This window comes from Azolla caroliniana, unplaced genomic scaffold (genome assembly GCF_043228905.1).
Source record: "Azolla caroliniana isolate FFs.n. ecotype wild unplaced genomic scaffold, voAzoCaro1.0.p SCAF_1, whole genome shotgun sequence".
Lineage (NCBI taxonomy): Eukaryota > Viridiplantae > Streptophyta > Polypodiopsida > Salviniales > Salviniaceae > Azolla > Azolla caroliniana.
In genome coordinates this window covers 21,298,268-21,318,562 of record NW_028230436.1, presented here as the reverse complement: position 1 = coordinate 21,318,562, position 20,295 = coordinate 21,298,268, and the positions used below count along the sequence as shown (strand labels likewise).

The window sequence follows — 20,295 nt, the reverse complement described above, 5'->3', positions numbered from 1 at the left end:
GCTATCGAGATATCCTTATTTGTTTGGGTCTGTAAATGAAGTATCTGTTTGAATTGCTATATCTCAATGTGCAGTATTTAATAAAATTATGGCATTTGGGTGAAGATTTAGGTTCCAATTGTCTGCTATGGGGGGTGTCTTTTATTTCTTTGGGTCTGCAAATAAGTATTTATTTGTTTGCTATATTTCAAATGTACTGTATTTAATCAAGTGATGGCATTTGATTGAAGAGGTAGATCTCAATGCTGTTGTCAGCCTACTGACACAAGGTACATAGGATTTCTAGAGTTAACCGTTATGAGAATATTAACCATGGATCAAGATTGTTTTAATTATTGAGTACCGGTGAAATGTTCAAACAATATATGTATTGCCTTCTAGTGCATGTGACATACAAATATATTATAAGTCTACAGTGAAACATAGTGATCTATACCTTGCTTTGACCTTCAAAATGCAAACTGATTTTGAGTTCTGCAAATCCTGAAGCCTGGAATTTCTAGTGGTTTGTTGTATTTCCGCATGTGTTGATACCATTTGTGGACTGGTCCAACTCCCTTTCTGAAAGCTGAACTGAGCATAATCAAAGACTTCCAAATTGTTGCTTGACATACTGTTCATCCATCTACATTTTATTCATTCATCCTATTAATGTCCACTTGATCTCCTACAATCCAAACAGGACTCAAACCCTTTGTCTACCCATAGGTCAAGCTCTTAACAAATGAGATAAGCATTTTTATTATATTTAATTTCACCTCCTTGTAGTATATTTAACCTTTTATATGCATCTAATTAACTTGTTTCCTCTTGTGAGCTCACCATATACCATATCACAACACCATTGCATGTCGTGCTTGGCATGTGAGTTGTTAATTGTGGTCGGTGGCATACAACGAAGTGGGTCCCTTGATGGTGTAAAAGCCTACGTGAGAGGTTCGTGGTTTGAGGGGGTGTAGTGATGATTGTTGGAATCTTGGTTCAACGTTTGTGTGAGTTTTGTATGTTTCATTATCCTCAAACTTCAACGAGCCATTTAGCTTCGGTGAGATTTGGCTTGAGTGCATCCTCTTCTCTGATCCCTGTTGTAGAAGTTAAGAACATGAGGTTGGAATAAGACATTGTTTAGCCATCTTCATCACAACATCGAGACTAATTGGGTACATGGCATCAATGGTTGTTAGGGCGTGTTCCCAATTCATGTCTGAAGAGGTGGATGTTGTGGACTTGGGCTTTGTGGGCTTTCAGCCAATGGTTTGGGTCGCGGTTGAGTGTCTCGCCTCTCACAATGACAGATGTGATCTTTCTTTTTGGAGTGGGTTGGCATGCAAGGAGGATTGTTTCAAACATTGTGGTTTCCAGTTGGGCGTCTACTTATGGGTTTCCTTCTTGTTCATGAACCTTTCGCATGTAGACTAGAAGTGTGGTGCATTCAGACCGTCCCAAACAACAAATAGTTCCAATGGCCACATATAGAACATAAGTTGGATGCTTGGTGCTCTCTTGCAAAGGATTTTGGAGTTGTCCTGACTCATCTCAATTTGTCCCATCTTGTCACAATCGTCATGACTCACATTTTGGTTGTCCCAAATATTGGCACTCTTTTTAATATATATGTTTTTGTACAAGATGTATGGCTGATTGATAAGTGAGGGTGAAAGATGTAATGTATGTGTAATCTTATACGATTATGAGTGTGAATGTAAGTGTGAGTGTGGTGGATACAAAGAGGTGTGAGTGAGTGACTAGGTGTGAATGCTCAAGGGGCTTGCACCCTTGTGTATCTACCTTTTTGTACCTATTTAACCCCTCATGGGGAATGAATGAATGGAATGATCATCTCTCTCTCTCTCTCTCTCTCTCTCTCTCTCTCTCTCTCTCTTTGTCATCTCTCTTCCTCTCTCTCCCCTTAGCGTTGAACCCCCCTTGGGAGGGGGGTGGAGCCATTCTAGGCACCACCCCCCACTCCACAATGCTTCTCAATGATCTTTGCCCATCAATCTCGCAATCTTAAATCATCTCCATCACTCTCAATCCTGATCTCTCTCACCATTATACTCTCCATCATTTTCACTATTACACCATTACTATTCATCCTCATCCTCTACCCTAACCCTAAAACATACAACAATATAAAAGCATTTTTGTCTTTTGTTTGGTGTCCATTCACGTGTTCATATGCGTAATAAGTCTAATCATGATTGTCCCGACTCATCACAACTTGCCACAGTTGTCCCGACTCACATTTTGGCTTTGTCCCAAATATTGAGGCTCTTTTGCCTTATGTTTGGTATCCATTTGTGTGCATGTATCATGTATGCATAATGTAATACTTGTTACGAAGGCGCTCAGACTCTTCTTTGTGCACAACGGATTGTGATGTGTTGGATCGTTTAATGTGCTCAAGACAGAAAAGGAAGCGGGAAGGAGACTTACCTCTGTAGCCAAACCAAAAGCTTCTATTTCATTACACAGAGAAATCTCTCTCATCAATTTTCTTCTTCTCTTACAACTTCTCTCATTACCTTTTTACCTAAGTATATAAGTGACTTATATATGCAGCTAATTAGTTGTGAATAGCTAAATAGCTGTGAGTAGCTAAATAATTGTTTTACTTATATGTCCACTAGTAGCTAATTTCCTAATAGCTACTATAGGAGAGCTCACTTACCAATATGCATCATATGCTTTTGTTGAGCTTGTTTCTCAACACTTCCCCTCAAGCTCAACTTATCCTTTCTTGAGATCATCTTCATTCTTCTTTCCTTCATGCTTTTCAGCTGTCATACCAATGGTTATAACTCCCATCATGTCCCGAAACTGTGTAGGTTTTTCTATGCTCAGTCCCTTCGTAAGAATATCAACAACTTGCTGATTTATGCTTACATAGAGTAGATCTACTTCACCATCAATCACTTTTTCTCTAAAATAATGACAATGCACTTCAATATGCTTTGTTCATGCATGGAACACTAGGTTTTTTGCGAGTTGAATGCTGCTCATATTGTCACACCAAATTGTGACCGCACCATCTATATACTCACCCAAATCAGCAAGCAATCTTCTGATCCATACCTCTTCACAAGTGGCTATTGCAGCTCCTCTATATTCAGCTTCAATACTCGATAATGCAACAATAACTTGTTTCTTGCTACTCCATGAAATAGTTGCACTTCCCAATGTAAACATATATCCACTTGTGGATCTTCTATCAGTTTGGCTTCGAGCCCAATCAACATATGTATATCCTTCTAGCTTTATGTCCAGATCAACTCTGTAAAACAATCCATAGTTTTGAGTAGCTTTTACATACCTCAAGATTCTTCTAATGCAGTCCAAGTGTGGCTTTGTTAGCTGTTGCATAAACTGGTTCACTAATCCAACAACATAACTCAAATCAGGTCTTGTTATTATAGTCAAATATATGAGGCTACCCATCATAGACCTGTACATGTTTAAATTTTCTATTTTGGCTCCCAAATTAGCCCACAATTTGCAGTTATTATCCAGTGGTACATTAATAGGTTTGCATCCAAGCATACCGTACTTCTTCAACATTGTTGTTGCATACTGTTTTTACAACAATATATACCACTTTCAGATCTGATCATCTCAATACCAAAAAAGTATCTCAACTCTCCCAAATCTTTCATATGAAATTGCATTTTAAGATTTTTCTTAAGCTTCCTTATTTCATCCATAGAATCACCTCCAATGATTAAGTCATCAACATATATCAAGATAACAACAATGCAATCATTTATCTTCTTTACATATAGTGATGGATCAACTTTTGACATTTTGAAGGCAATATTTTTTAGAGATTCTGAAAGTTCTTTATCCCATGCTCTCGATGCTTGTTTCAGTCCATAGAGAGCCTTTTTCAGCTTACAAACATATTCTGGATGCTTCTTATCTTCAAAACCTGGTGGTTGACACATATACACTTCTTCTTCCAAGTTACCATGTAAAAAAGCTTTTTTTACATCCATATGGTGCAGAACCTATCTTTTGGCTGCACTCACAACAAGTAGTGTCCTCAATGTTGCCATCTTTGCAACCGGTGCAAATGTTTCATCATAATCAATTCCTTGCATCTGGGCATATCCCTTTGCAACAAGTCTTGCTTTGTGTCTACTAACATTTCCATTTGAATCCTGCTTTGTCTTGTAGACCCATTTGCAACCTACAACAATTTTTCCTTTTGGTAACTTTACCAAATTCCATGTTTTGTTTTCAGCCAATGCATCTATTTTTTCTTGCATTGCATTCACCCAATTTCTTATCAGATTTTGCTTCATCAAAACTATTTGGATTAGGGATTTGGACCACTTTAGACATATATGCATAATGCATAGCCATGTATCTATCATAACCAAATCTTTCAACAATTTTTTTTCTCTATCTGATCTTCTCAATTTCTGATTTGCATCTTTGATTGCTTTTTCCATACCGGGGATTTTCAAGGCTCGTATACCCAACTCATCATCCAATGATGTATCTGAATCTACATCTTCCATGTTTCTAGATCCATCATCAAGCATTTCATATTTTGGCATCTTCTGTTTTCCCTTTCTATCATCATATTTTTTGTGTCTTGCATTTTTTCCACTCCATGCATTTGAATAAGATTTACTACCAGAGTTTTTAGATGGTCCGGAACATTCTATTGAAGTTGAACTTTGATGTCCAACATTGTTTCCATCTCTGTGACAATCTCTTCCTTTTTCAAATTTATCCCTGTCTTCATTTTCATTGTCTTCATCAGTTTCTACATTTTCTTTTGGGTTGTACCAACTGCCCAATTCATCAAATATTACATCACAGCTCACTACAATCTTTTTTGTCAACGGGTTATAACATCTATACCCTTTTTGCTCCTCTGAATATCCAACAATAACACAATTTTTAGCTTTTGGATCAAGCTTACTTCTTACTTCAGCAGGTACGTGAACATAGGCAAGGCATCCAAACACTTTTAAGTGTCCTAAACTAGGTTTCCTTCCATAGAAACATTTTTTAGGAGTTACTTCATGTACTCCAAATGTTATACATCTATTTAGAATAAAGTTTGTTGTGTTTATAACTTCTGCCCAATAATACAATGACATCTTCTTTTTAGTCATTAAGGCTCTTGCTATGTTCACCAAAGTTCTGTTTTTTCTCTCAGCCACTCCATTTTGTTGTGGAGTATATCTACATGTGAACTGTCTCCTTATCCCTTGATTACATAGAAAATCAAAAAATTCATTTGAGAAATATTCTCCTCCATCAGATCTTAAACACTTTATTCTAGTCTCGACTTGCTTTTCTACCATTCATTTGAACTTACGAAAGCAATTAAATACTTCACTTTTTTCTTTCATGAAGTAAACCCATGTTTTCCTTGAGCAATCATCAATAAAGGTTACATAGAACCTGTAGCCACCAATTGAGACATTTTTTGTTGGTCCCCATACATCCGTATGTACCAAATCCAGCAAATTTTTGCTTACATGTCTTTCATGAGGGAAAGGCAACCTATTTTGCTTTCCATATTGGCATGCTTCACATATTTTGCTCATCTCACAATCTTTCAACTTAAGCAGTCCAGTCACTGCATTTTTCCTCAAGATATTTTTCAAGGTTTGCATACTTATGTGACTGATTCTTTTATGCCACATTTCCACATCTAAGATTACACTCATTCCTTCTGCAAACATGGCTGTAATCTTTTTAGGCATATCCACATCTAACACAAACATCCTTGTCGTTTTCCTTTTGCAATAAGCTTTCCCTATTTCTCTATAAAGCACCCACTTTGCTTAAACTTAACTTGCATTCCTTGCTCTACTATCTGTCCAATAGAAATCAGATTTTTTGCAAGGTTTGGAACATGCATCACATTCAACATATACTTTGTTTTCCCTTTTTCTTCCCACAATGGGATATCTCCAACATGCTCGATTGTATGAGTGGTGTTATCACCTGTTTGTACATAACCAAGAATCTCTAGTTCTCTTAAACTTTCAAACCAATTTGCATGCCCTGTCATATGATTAGATGCCCCAGAATCTACATACCACATAAAATCTTCATTACATCTTTGTGAACATTCAACCATTGCTGTTGTTTCATGTTGCATCACAAATGCACCATCTTTATCACAATCTTCACTATTTGAAGCATAATTATGTTGTTGTCTTTTCTCTCTTTTTCCATCATTTTGCTTTTTATGGCATTCAGCTTGTGTATGGCATGGTTTTCCACAATACCAACAACCATCATCATTCAAATAAGTTTGCTTACCTCTTCCTCGATTGCTCCCCCTGCCTCTGATGTTGTTTCTTCCAATTGTAGTTTGTTGTCCTCTTCCTTGATAATTATTGTTGGTTCTAGCTGAACCAAATCTTCCATGGCCTCTTCCTCGGCATCTTCCAGCACTATTGTAGAGGGCTTGCCCCTCAGTCTCAGAGTTTCCTTTGTTTACATCATCCATTTGATTTCTTTCTTCCACTACAAGCATTGAAACTAGATTTGGAAAACTTGGGATGCTATCCCTAGTGAGAATAGATGTTTTGAAGCTTTTATATTGAGGTCCTAAACCTCTTAAGCATATTTCCACCTTATCATCATCTTCTACATTCCATTAATAGAAGCAAGTGATTCACATATGCTCTTTATTTTTAGAGCATACTCATTAACTGACATCTTACCTTTTTCCAAGGTATTTAGTTCAATCTTCAACTGAAGCTTTCTAGCCTTTGTGCTTATTGCAAATAGTTTTACCAAACTGTCCCAAGCTTCTTTTGGAAGCAAAGCATCTTGTATGTGTCCAAGCATCGAATCTGAGATGCTACGTGACAACCAATGCAATACTTTCCTTGCCCCTTGATTCCATTCCGTAAATGCTTTAATCTGTGTACCATTGCATTTTCTTCAAGGATCTCTGGAGCCTCTTCTAGGTCTCCTTCAATGTAATCCCAATATCCTTTTCCCATTAGGAAATTTGTCATTCTGAATTTCCACGCAGGGAAATTGTTTTTGTCCAACTTTTCTGTGACTATTTGGCTTCCATTCTTAGCAGCCATTCTCTCTTTCAAATTAGGGCTTTTGCTATGATTAACTTCACAGGCAACTCTCTAATTCAGACCAACAACCAAAACCAAACTTCTCATATTTGTATTGTTCCTCTTTACGAGCAACTCTGCTCTGATACCATGTTACAAAGGCGCTCTGGCTCTTCTTTGTGCACAGCGGATCATGATGTGCTGGATCGTTTAATGTGCTCAAGACAGAAAAGGAAGGGGGAAGGAGACTACCTTTGTAGCAAAATCAAAAGCTTCTATTTTATTACACGCAGAGAAACCTCTCTCGTCAGTTTTCTTCTTCTCTTACAACTTCTCTCATTACCTTTTTACCTAAGTATATAAGTGACTTATATATGCAGCTAATTAGCCGTGAGTAGCTAAATAGCTATGACTAGCTAAATAGCTGCGAATAGCTAAATAGCTGCGAATAGCTAAATAGGTGTGAGTAGCTAAATAGCTGTTTTACTTATATGTCCACTAATAGCTAATTTCCTAATAGCTACTATAGGAGATCTCACTTACCAATATGCATCATATGCTTTTGTTGAGCTTGTTTCTCAACAATACTTTGTATCAAAGGAATGTGAATTGGAAGGAAAAAATGCTGAAGAATAAGATGTGGAGAATAGAAAGGTAAGCATATGGGGAAAGAGAAAGTGACCCAAAGAAAAGCGAATCGGAATCGAAAGTGATCAAGCTGCCACAAATGAGAGCGAGCTGGGTGGATATTTTGCAATATCACAATTGGCAACAATCATCAAGACTCAAAAGGAGGAAGAACATTAACCAAGGAGACTAGGTCACCAAAAAGAGAGGGTCAATGAGGACTCAAAACCATGAGAGCTACAACATAGTTACCCGAGGGAGTATGCACTAAGAAACTAGGACAGAACCCCTATGAAGATATCTTTCATTTGTATCTCTTCCACCTCGGATTGGTTTTCAATCTTTTACATATATAATTATACTGAATTTGTCTACAGTGCATTTGGGGGAATATAATTAAAATTGAGAATGTAAAGCAGGTTGGAAATATCTCCAGATTTCTTATTATAGGAATTATACTATTTGGTCCACAATTAAGGGGGTGTTAAGCATAACTCCATATTACTCCAGAACAAAATCAGTTAGTCTCAGACAAAATTCAGTTACCAATGAGAAAAAATAAGCTTACCTCCCAAAAAGCAACATAGTAAGGCTTTGCATGTCCCCTAAAAAAGGTAATGTAATTTTATTATTATTGTTGTTCCCCTGGCTTTACAGCTGTCTAGCCTTTCTGGCTTCCTTTCCTCTAAAAACAAATCAAATGCTGATTTCCGATCAACAAGTTAGCCCTTTTGGATTTTATAATTTCCTAAAACTAATCAAGCCCTAAAATTGTTGTAATAATCATTTGCTGCACTAGAAAGCTCAAGCATTAAACAAACATATATATTGACTCCATACGGCTATCTAGCATTAACATCACAACAGAGATTGTTCTAGTTTATGGCATATTAAGACTTATCAATATATGGATGTATAACTAAACTCTTTGGCATAGAAGCCAAACTCAACATTGGAATTAAAAACAAATTGCTTATGTTCACAAAAGGTTATCACTGTTAGGAGTCTGAAAGGTATGCAAGAAATACCCAAGCAGCCAAGTGAAAGAGAGCTTCAGCATCCCTCAATGCTCTTTGAAGGTCCATAAGGCCACTGAGCTCATTTAAGACGCACCAATTCAGAGAAGTAAAAATATGGACAGAGAACTGAACTTTTTAAAATATACAGGTAGCAGAGGCCACATCAACATTGGAATGACAAATAAATTGCTTATGTCCACAAAAGGCTACCACTGTTAGGAGTCTGAAGAGTTGGCGGAGTCCCTGGAGGTATACAAGCAATACCCAAATCACCAGCCAAGTGAAAGAGAGCTTCAGCATCCCTCATTGCTCTTTCAAGGTCAATATGGCCACTAAGCTCATTTATGAATTTCAACAGTGTGTCAAAATCCATCTCTTCATCGATGACTTTTTTCTTATACATTTTCAGCAAGGACACACACATATATAAGTGAAAATGCTCTGTGAGATGGTTTGTCCATAGCCTTTCCCATAGAGAAATGACATCTTCATACACAAATTCCCTGAAAAAAGAAGAATTCAGCGTTTGTACACATTTAAGTGCAGTAACCTAGCATTTGTATAAAACCTAGCATTCCTGAATTAACCATTATAATCTCCCATCAGCATAAGCAAGTCTATGATCGATTGCTGAACAATCTATTAAGGTCTACCATCACAAGTGCAAGTTTAAACACCAGACTACCATCTCCAGTGCAAGTGTAAACACAATTACATTTAGATACACCCATCCAGTTGAAGTAGTGACTGAAACACATAACAAAACATATTATGAGCAAGCTCTGACCTTTTAAACTGAATTAGAAGCCATCGGAAACAGAAAAAGTAGTTTAAACAATCAGCTTGTTTGAGATAGACATGTAATGGATGATCAAGCAATTCCACCAGCTGCACATGCAGAAGCATTATGTTAATGTCCTATACACTCTGTCAATGAAAAGAGAGCATTTAATACCCATTTACTTCCCCATTTATAACAAAGAAATTTTGATTGTAATCATACAACATATACCACATGCACAACAAAAGATGATGTGATATGCACAAGTGTATATATTATTCTTAAGCAAAATGAAAGAGATACCTATATATACAACAGTGTATGGCATCTTAATACGTTTAAAGACCACAAACAAATGTCTGCCCAAAAGGTCGTCAACTAGCGAATGCCACAGCTTGGGGTTTCATCAAACAGGAGAAAACATCAGTGCCTACATACTAAACCCTTCCAGGATGCACACACAAGCTTAAAACTGGAGAAGCCTTTTAAAATTAAGACAGTTTTATTAGTGCCAACTGAATAAGCCTTTCAGATACGAAAATGTTCTATTGATGCCTTCTATCAAACCTTTAAAATAGTTCTATTAGAGCCTACTCATAAGCATTTAAGATAAGAAAATTTTGGATTACTTTCTTTCTTATGTGTAGTATCAAACCTTTGAGAGGGCAAGCAACTGTGAATGCATGCCGTTTTGATCGCGATGGAAATTTGGGCCCATATGCTCCATCAAAGAAGCAAAACACCAGAATGAATCGGATTCATCCTTTATAACATAGAGGATTGGAGAAAGAAAATCACTCATACCCTGTGAAAAATGCATAGGATAAACCAAAACTCAATTATGATGATAAATAGTAGGAAAACAGAACATATAACATTTCTTGTACAATATCTTTGGCTATGTTTACCTGACAGTAGCCCAAATCGAAGTTATAGAATGAATATGTCATGAGTATATCTCTAAGAATAATCACATTTAGATTATCATCACCTGCATAAAATGGAATATCACGGTCTGTCCGAACCTGTTCCAATACAGATTATTAATAAAAACAAATGATAGACTCAAAGATCTTACTATTGAGTGTACTAACATTTCGAAGTGCTAAAAGAATCATACCACATCTTTCTCAATCCGACTTCTGCGTTCACGAAATTTTGTAAAACGCTTCGCTTGATCTTCCAATATTGTCTATTCAAAGAAAAACATATAAATTCACTTCTTTCTGGGACAATGGCACAACGTAGGATTCCAAACATGATAGCTCAAACCTGCCACTGTGCCTTCAAAATCATGTACTCTTCACGTTTTCTGAACTGAAGAGCTTCTCTATCTCTATGGGTTGAGTTATAAGGATAAAAACCAAGCAAGAACATCCACACCTGTTATAGTAGACATATTATAAAATGCAGTAAAGCAATATTTCTTACAAAAGCAGATGTGATAATACAACCTTGCTACGCAAATCATGCTGAATACCGCCATAAAAGATGTGCTCTCTTAATTCTTGTGATTTCATTATCTTTCCTTCATTATCGAAGAAACCTAACCACTGCATACAAAGCTACAAATGATTAGGAAACTGTCAAAACAATGCCAAATATATAAATAACACAACCAATACACCTCTTCAGTGCTCAGTGGAGAGACATGATGAGAAACAGATGCATTTTTAACCTGTTAATATCATAAGTAAGGTCATGAACTGCAAATTCCTTGAAAAACTAAAAGAAATCCCACGTAGAAAATAGATTTCAAATATACATCTGAAACATCAAACGTATCCATAATTGGATTGACAGACAGGCCATCAGCGAGGGGCATGCTTGGTTCCTTAAGTGGCATCTTTCTTTCCTCTTGTTTCTTGACTTTATATGAAGGATCTAAATATTCCAGGCTATTACTTCCTCCAAGAAGTCGACTTTCTCCAAACAATTGTGCAGTCGTGTCTCGAGCAAACTTTGTAACCAATGAGAACTTTTCAAGAACTTGAATTGAGATATCATGAGCTGGATCATGAACTCTCCGTTGGTGTTGCCGACGTGAGACATCAGCAATGACAACACTGGATTCATCGTTTTTAACAAAGGAATTTACTTCATTTGAATGAGAAGCTTCAGGTAAACTTTGGTCTCCAACCATGGATTCTTGAGAAATATTTTGCTCTTGACTTGGAAGAGCTGCTGTAGAAATAACATCTCTCAGTTCCAGTGATGTAAGACTCCGCTGCAGAATGTCAAAAAAGATTGTAAACAAACTGTTCTAAATACTCAAGATCCCTAAATTCAAGCCACCACCAACTAGACTATTAAAAGAGTCGTAAGGAGTCTAACCCCCAGCTTTTAATTTCTCAAATTTTGCTGAACTAGATTCATGAGTGTAGCTACATGATGTAGAGAAGAAGAGAAACACAATTGCAACAGATCTGTAGTGACAAATGTCCAGTTTTTTAAAAATGAAGATACCTTCAAGAACACAGATATTGCTATGTATACAGACAGCGCTGGTAGACTCTCATGTACAAGAATATAGATGGGAATCGGTATGTATCCCTGACCACAAATACTAGGAATCTTTTAATTACTAGTATTCCTCTAGAGGCTCTCCAGAGGAGCTCCATGATAGAGTGCATTTTGTGCATAAGGATGTAGATGCACATTATATGTGTATACAAAATTGAAAGAGAAACCTTAGGGAACAATACATTGCAATTTTCTACTTTCCACCTTGCCTACTCAAGTTTGCATCTCTTAGAGATCGCCATATCTACCATTACATGATGATATCATGAGATTTGCCACTGTAAGGAATAAGTACTATTAGGATGAACAAAAAACTATGCTTGACATCCAGTAAGAATTCACCTTTTTTACTCCACAAAATGTAAGAAACGCCATTGACCGGTTGCAATTTGGGAAGGCCCAAGATCATAGTGTATTGGTTACTGAGCACTTTATCAATGCACAGGACAGCTTGATGCCATTGCTAGCATACATCTTTATAGAGCTATGTGTGAAGGTTTCCATTGAACTGGACAGAAGATACAATTGTGCCTGAGATGGAGACCCCATGATGCTGAGCAATTATAGGAGAATCATGATTGGCAATTACTAGGCTTTTAGTATTTGGCTCAATGCTAGAGTAAGAATTGTGTACATGGGCAGAGAGAAATGGCTGCCATTCAGCTGGACAGGCAGGCTTTTGGAAGGGGTTCAAAATTTGGATCACATGCTGACCCTCCAAAGCCTTATCGACGAGGGTAGAGCCCATAATAAGATCATTTATTGCTGCTTTATGAAATTTCCAAAGGCCTTTGACACTGTACCATGTGCTTGGCTCATGTATCAAACATCCACAGCGTCTCAGTTCTCCTTACAGAAGGCTGCTTGTGCTCAACTTTCACGCGGATATGCGGCCCTTGGTGTTTTTGAGAGACAATGTGTCCATTTGCAGTTCTACGAGCCACAGACTAAATCGTGGCTGTTTGATACACTTGTCACACCAACTCTTCTATGTATCAGAAACTTGGGGATCGAGTCTTAACAAGGCAAATAACAGGAAATATTTTGAGAGACCTTCAGTCACAATGTTTGCCCGCATGATAAAGAGCAAAGCATAGGTGCCCAATGATATAATCTGAGGAAATACGAGCACAATGCCAATAATCAACGTGGTATTTTTCTGATCATTGACCAATGTTGAACGGCTTTGGCAACTCCCTAGAGGAAGGTACACAAAGTTGGCACTTATGCCATCAAAACAGCCACACAAGCTAATCAACAAAGAACAATCACAACTTTCTGTAGGCCCATTACTACTACTCATGCTACAAGTCAATCAAGGGCTAACATAAATGGGCTCCTGACCAGGACATTGCAAAGGGTTTACAATAGATCGAACAAATAGCAGTTTGTCATACATGTAAGCCTCGGCCTTGTGGACCATGATAGGATCACCTTTGTCAAAGACAAAATGAGGCCACTATCTCCTGCGATCGTAGGTGCTTCCCTCGCTTTGAGACCTCTCCATTCTAGATCAACCTATGGTAGAAATCTTTTGAAGACAAAAATTACAATATATCTGATTTGAATATCTTACATTGACAAATGATAAGATTCAATAACATATCCTAGAAGCCTATTTCAATTCACTTTTTGTTTAATTACATTTGTTTATTTTGGTTCGTAGTTTCTCAAAGATGAGATAACATTCATAGGTGCAATCTCTTGTTCGGTCTCTTAAATGACGTTAATGTATCCTTCTCCCTTAAATAACTTGAAAAACAAGATAACATGGATCAACCCCAAAATTTCACTTGGTACGAAGATGGCCCACTAAAGACACACTTCTTTCTTACACACATCAGAGGATGGATTCATCATCAGGCCACCTTATATGGACATACATCTATCCTATGCACTGGGTAGTGTGATAGGGCAGCTGAGAACTTCATCACATCAGTTACAGATTGAGGTAGGCAGATATACACGCATACCTGTAGAAGAAAGAATTTGCCAATTGTGTCATCGAGTGGAATCCAAAGAACACTATGTTTGTCACTATAGTGTCTTCTATGAAATCAGAGGGCGATAACATTGCCTCTTTAAACAAGGCTTTGGCCCACTACGCAAGTTAATGGAATATGAGGACCAACAGTGCCTAGGACTTTTCTTGCTAGAACTCAAGAGACATAGGGAAAAGTTGTTGAAGGACAATAATACAGCCACACAAGCTCATCCACAAAGGACAATCAGAACTTTCTTTAGCCCCATCACTCCTAGTAATGCTACAAGTCAATCAAGGGATACACAAATGGCTCCCGACTAGGACATAACATAGGGGTTACAATAGATCAGCCAATAGTAATTTGTCGTGCACATAGGCCCCGGCCCCATGGACCATGCCCGCAGCACCCTTGTCATCGACAGATAAATGTCATTATCTCCCGCCATCGCAGGTGCTTCCCTCGCTTCGGAGACATCTCCATTCTGGATCGACCTATGCTAGAGATCTTTCAAAGACAAAAATTACAATATATCTAACTTGAGAATCTCACACATGCTAAAAACCAGATTCCCTCGTCTGTTTTTATCTTATTTACTTTTATCTTTACTGAGTAATACTTAATCTATTTTGATTTGGTGTTCTCAAAGATAAGACAACACTTAAGATGTAATCTCTTGTTTGGAAAACCAGATTCCCTCGTCTGTTTTTATCTTATTTACTTTTATCTTTACTGAGTAATACTTAATCTATTTTGATTTGGTGTTCTCAAAGATGAGACAACACTTTAAGATGTAATCTCTTGTTTGGTCTTATAGGCCATTTTGGCCTCTTAAAAGACATTAATATATCTTTCTTTCTTTCTTTCTCTTTAGGTTTTAGTATTTTTCATCTTTTTCGTTCTTTCCATCTTAATATTTTCTTTTCAGTCTAATCCTTTATAGTGGTATTGCATGTCTATCCCTTATATTTTAACTTAGCTCTGAAAGTACCTGTAATGGGTCTTGGCTGATATCATTTACTAGAAACAAATTTGCATCTTCTGCAGACCTACAAAGAGAAGCCCATAAATCTGTCACACCTATGAATATGTTAAACAATAAGAAAGACATAAACACAGCAAAAATCTTACAAAGCTTAACCATTAAACACTGGCTCCAATCCAAGATCTTTTGAAAACAGTACAAGTATAACACATCAACATAACATTATCTTATGATTTTGAAAAGAGTTCGCAATCATGCACTACAATAGGTGGCATCATCTTATTGAGAGATGTTGTCTCCCTGACCTTGGATACTGGTATTTCCATCAGCAGTCTGTGAATAAAACCCCATAATGGCCATATGGAATGATAAAATGCATCTGACTGTTTGTGTGTATCTCCTCTTCATGCCACTGCAGATTCTCTCTATGTATGCTTATGAATATCCACCTATCTCCAGTTTTCCCAGATTTGTTTTTACAACTCTATGTTTATCAAAAGCTTGACTTTAACTGTTTGGTAGAGGAAACAATAACTTTATTTACAACATCCCCAATTTCTATAAATTGGCTATTCTAGCTTGTTTGTAGATATAACTCATTTTGTTCCTACTATAAGAGCATAGGCTGCTTGGCTGTATGTAACTCTACTCTACTCTTACTTCCTAATAGCTTTCGCACATTTTATTGCTTTATAAGTGTACGATTCGTATAATGACTAACATTTAGACAGCTGGTACATTACACAATCTGTCGGTACCATATAATGAACCTCTTCACAATATCGAAAATAAAGTAGAAGCCCAATGCAAACTTTAACAATGAGACTACTTGATCATTTATACGAGCATAGGCTGCTTGGCTGTATCTAACTCTACTCTACTCTTAACAATGCAAACTGCTTAACTAGACCAAATACGTACTGAACCAAAACTTGAAATCATTTCTACGCAAGCATATAACTTGAAAATTAACCAAATTGCATGACAGCAGAGCAAATAATTAACTTGACTACTTTTCAAACTGTAAAGAAGAACCTCATTACCTGACAATGTGAACAAATTCTTTCAAAGTAGCCAAAAACTCTTTGATGCCACCATTGTGGAAGTATAATGGAGGAAATGCCAGACCTAACCAATATAGGTACAGATGAATAGATATAATTCAATAAAGCATCTATAATGGATCAAAGTGAGTACAGAAAATGTACATACCACTTGTAAGCACAATAATTATATATTGCCATCCTAGAGGTGGAGCATTCCTTCTTATTGACCTTACTTTTGAAAGAGGCATTCCCCGAATTGTGTACAAAAGCCTATCTGTAAAATAACCACAAAACACCATAGGTGAAATCTCGAAAATATTTTTCTTGATTCTTATTAGAGTAGTCTATCATGCTTACCATTCTTAGTTGAATCAGACTCTCCATCATTTCTTTGGGCATAAGGTATCCATGTCTAGAAAAGCACAATTTCTACAGATAAGAAACATAAATTCAGATTTTCAAATTTAATTTATCTTATGAATCAAATTTATAAAACTCATTTGTCATGCACAAAATAAGAGACAACAAACAAAACAGATTTCAAAGGGAAGCCAAAAAATGGCTCAAAATTATATTTGAATATAAGGCCAAAAAGTCTGAAGTAATTCCTGAAACCCATGAAAGCAAGAGCGAGAAAGAAATACATTAGTATCTTTTAAGAGGCTAAAGTGACCTATGAGACTGAACAAGAGATTATAATCTTGTTAGCAGAGCATTTAACATTTTGATCTTAGATGGGCTAAAAATTATGCCTTCAAAAGATCTCCAAGATGGAGATGTCACCAATTTGAAGGAAGCATTTTCAGCGTAAATGACAAGGCTAAGGGGTCATTTTTTGAATGTTGTGATTGAGAACTTCCTTCTACTTTTGTAGCCCTTGATTGACTCGTAGCATGAGAACGAGTGGTAAAGGTAAGGAATGTTTGTGATGCTAGTTTGTTGTTGAGTTGTTCTGTATGTATTATTATCAAACAACTTCCCTCCATCTCTTAAGTTCTAGCAAGAACAATCCCATGCATCATTTGTGTTCGTATATCATTATCTTGCTTTGTGGGCCAATGCCTTGTTTACAAGGTAGTAGTATGTCCTCTTATTTCATAGAAAATGGTATAATCGAAAAAATAATGTTCCTCTGATTTCACATCGCAATGGCACAATTTGGAGATCCACTCTTTCGTAGATTTGCATGCATCTCTGTATCAGAGAGAGGAATGATACAGTACCTTAAGAATGACATCCTTCAATTGCTCCCAATTTATTCACATATTTACTAAGGGAGAGAGGTTCATGACATAACCCTCAACCTCATTCGCATATAGATTAGCTTACCTCTTTCCCTTTTGTACTCTGCATTGGTCAATGTGCGAGTTTTCGGTTGCAATGTGCAAGTATAAGAGTTTGTGGTTGAGTCAAGTGACAATGGGTCAATACTAGATGTATTTGCTATGGATGCATTACATTCTTTCACCAATACATAGTCAACTACACTTCCTCCCCCTGGGGCTGGAAGACATGTCAAAACATTTGTCATCAAAAATGCATTAGTATCATTGAGAATATGCAAGTTTGCGCATTTAAGCATGCGTATGAGAATCTTACCATAAACTGATATAGTACAATCTTCTAAGTCACCCATCAAAATCTGATTATCATCAACTTCCACATTTTGATAAGTTCCAACTCTAGCATTAAAATCTCCCATAACCAACACTTTTCCAATCTTTCAAGAATTTTAACATATAGATCAGAAAAAGATCATCACGACTTAGCTCATACAAATTATAGTCATTGGATTCTCTAAGAGGAATGTAACAACATGCCACACAATCCAAATTATAGTAATTGGATTGTCAATGAGGAATGTAACAACATGCCACACAATCCAAATTATAGTAATTGGATTCTCAACGAGGAATGTAACAACATGCCACATAGATTTTATTTTCATATAATGTTTACTTCAACCCGCATATATCTGTTGTACTCATCATACTTACATATGCGTATGCAATTTTCCAAGCCCTTGCAATAAATACATGCCACTCACACTCACCCAATATTACTTCTAGTACAATGCCACATAGATTTTATGATGTAAGCATCAATATTAGGTATATTCAACGAGAAATATAAAATCTACATCACGAGCTACAACACTTAATCCTAATCTTTTATTCCATGGATATCCTCTACAATTCCAAAACATGATTTTCAACCTTGAGGCAGACCCATAGGTAATCACTTGCTATGCATTTTAAGTTCCTATTCTAGTTGCATAGGCTTGCTTTCTTTGTTCTTGTTCATCTGGGGTTCGATCTTCTTAAACAAAGAAATTTGTACCTTTTAGAGTGCATTTTGCTACTACTTAAGAGGATACCTCTTTTCCTAGCATCCAGGATTGTGCAACAATCGCTCGACATGATTCTCCCTCTAGCCTCTTCCAACCAACTCTATGTGCTCCATATATCATTTTTTACTTTAACGGACGATAATAAAATCAATCTATCCATCGACATTAAAATGTTGAAATCAAACAAAAGATTCATACTCAGAAGAGATCCAATGACCATGGATATAAGCACCATTCAAAAAGATGTTAAGTTGACATCACTACATTTTTGTGAACCAATGGATTACATACCAAGGACACTGAAGATCTGTGCTTCAATATGCAAAGTCTTCCATTTATTCGTTGTTGTGCATTCTGTGTTGGATGGACGGCTACATTATCTTTGATGAAGACAACCTCCTCACCTTCTGTAGAATTTGGTTCATTTTGTCTTGCTTTCAATCCCTGTAAATAGCAAACACAGAAGATTTTGCTTGCATCAGGATGAGGTGAAGAAAAAAAAAGCACAATAAAAATATGTAATCCATTGTATTTACAAAAAAGGAGCCAAAGTCCCGATTTAATCCTAGGAAAATTCAAAGAAACAGCAAGTCATCATAAGATCAGCATAATTGAAGAATCTTTCTTGCTACATGTGAAGGAAAAGAAAGGAAGAAACAGAAAGGCAGAAGAAATCCCGTATACAGTTCACTATTGAAAAAACGAATTGAAATCGTAGAAGAAGCAATCATCCAAATATAAACTAGGGAATCTTCACACTTCAGTTGTAGCGAGAGGGGGAGAGATGGAATCACTTATTCATATACGATGAGAGAAAAAGGATGAAAATCTCGAATACCCAGTCGTACTTAGCATAGCATTAGCATAGCATTAGCATAATCTAGGGATATTTCTTCTATTTAGAATCAGCAAGAAAGAAGCAGAAAAACAAGACCGAAATCACTTCAGCATTTATATAGTATGAGAGGAAAAGGTACAATTTTCCTGAGAGCACACCAAATTCTCCATCATCAAGAAGACGATCAGAATAATTAAAGTATACAGGTACCAAAGGAAGTACGGAAGCATGAAGAAATAAAGACTGAAAAAAGATCAAAAATTTGAGGGATGAAGACAATGCATTGGTTGCCAGTGATAATGAGGATGATCCCTCACAAAGCTCTTCTAGTTCATCGGATGGGTCTGAAAATGATGGCATAGACTTGGAAAGCGATAGTTTGACACATGATCTGTAGATATTGAATTCTACATCATCCAGTCATATAGAACACCATCAGCATAACCTAATATATAATATGCATTGCAATAGGAAAGAAAAATAGAGAAGCAGAGAAACAGAGAGAGAATCACGTTAAAGAAAGAAAACACTTCTGTATGCAGTACATGGAGAAATAGAACCAAAAAGATAATTCACTGAAGAAGAAGAAGAAGAAGAAGAAAACACTTTCCTGGGAGGTTAATCCTGTCGAGCTTGTGATGACGTTCTTCTGAGAAGCGGCATAGTCTGCATCATCCATGAGGTCTTGGATCTCCGTAGGAGGCAAAAAGTTCATGGCTGCTGCAGAGATCTTCTTTGCCTCTTGCGCGCGCGCTTGCTTGCCTTGCTTGCCTTGCTTGATGCGTACGTCTGCGTGTACTGTTTTGCGTGTGTATGTATTTTGTTTGTGTGCTTGGTCTTCCCTTTCGGAAATTTCCAAATTCTAAAATATCTATATGTATATGTATCTATATATGTACATATGTACATATGTGCATGTGTGTGTGTGTGTGTGTGTGTGTATGTGTATGCACGTTTGTAGCCAGCTCCTTTTCTAGCATGGGCACCTTATCCTCTTCGCCTTCGTATGATTCGGCTTGTCCGAATCATTCCTCTCGACCAAATTGGCTATCTCCAATTTGTTCCCACTCTTGTCTGAATCAGTTGTCTCTGATT

The 20,295-nt window shown here is 36.9% G+C and overlaps 1 protein-coding gene across 2 annotated transcripts; it reads right to left on the bottom strand.

The window, feature by feature from the left end:
* Nucleotides 1–8,628: 8,628 nt before the first annotated feature.
* LOC147869148 (uncharacterized) lies at nt 8,629–19,960 on the bottom strand. Of its 2 annotated transcripts, XM_087326820.1 has the most exons (15): nt 19,814–19,960; nt 18,654–18,809; nt 16,370–16,424; nt 16,179–16,286; nt 16,010–16,094; nt 14,973–15,030; nt 11,242–11,703; nt 11,104–11,154; nt 10,931–11,029; nt 10,749–10,859; nt 10,597–10,668; nt 10,385–10,501; nt 10,132–10,281; nt 9,483–9,583; nt 8,629–9,198 (listed from the first exon to the last, which is right to left on the bottom strand). In XM_087326820.1, the coding sequence occupies exons 1-15, from the start codon at nt 19,913–19,915 to the stop codon at nt 8,886–8,888; spliced, it is 2,040 nt and encodes a 679-aa protein (XP_087182946.1). In that variant the 5' UTR covers nt 19,916–19,960; the 3' UTR covers nt 8,629–8,885. The 2 variants fall into 2 exon arrangements, with proteins under 2 accessions (XP_087182946.1, XP_087182955.1); XM_087326829.1 differs by lacking the exon at nt 19,814–19,960 and having other exon boundaries at nt 16,370–16,441; nt 18,654–18,722.
* Nucleotides 19,961–20,295: the final 335 nt, after the last annotated feature.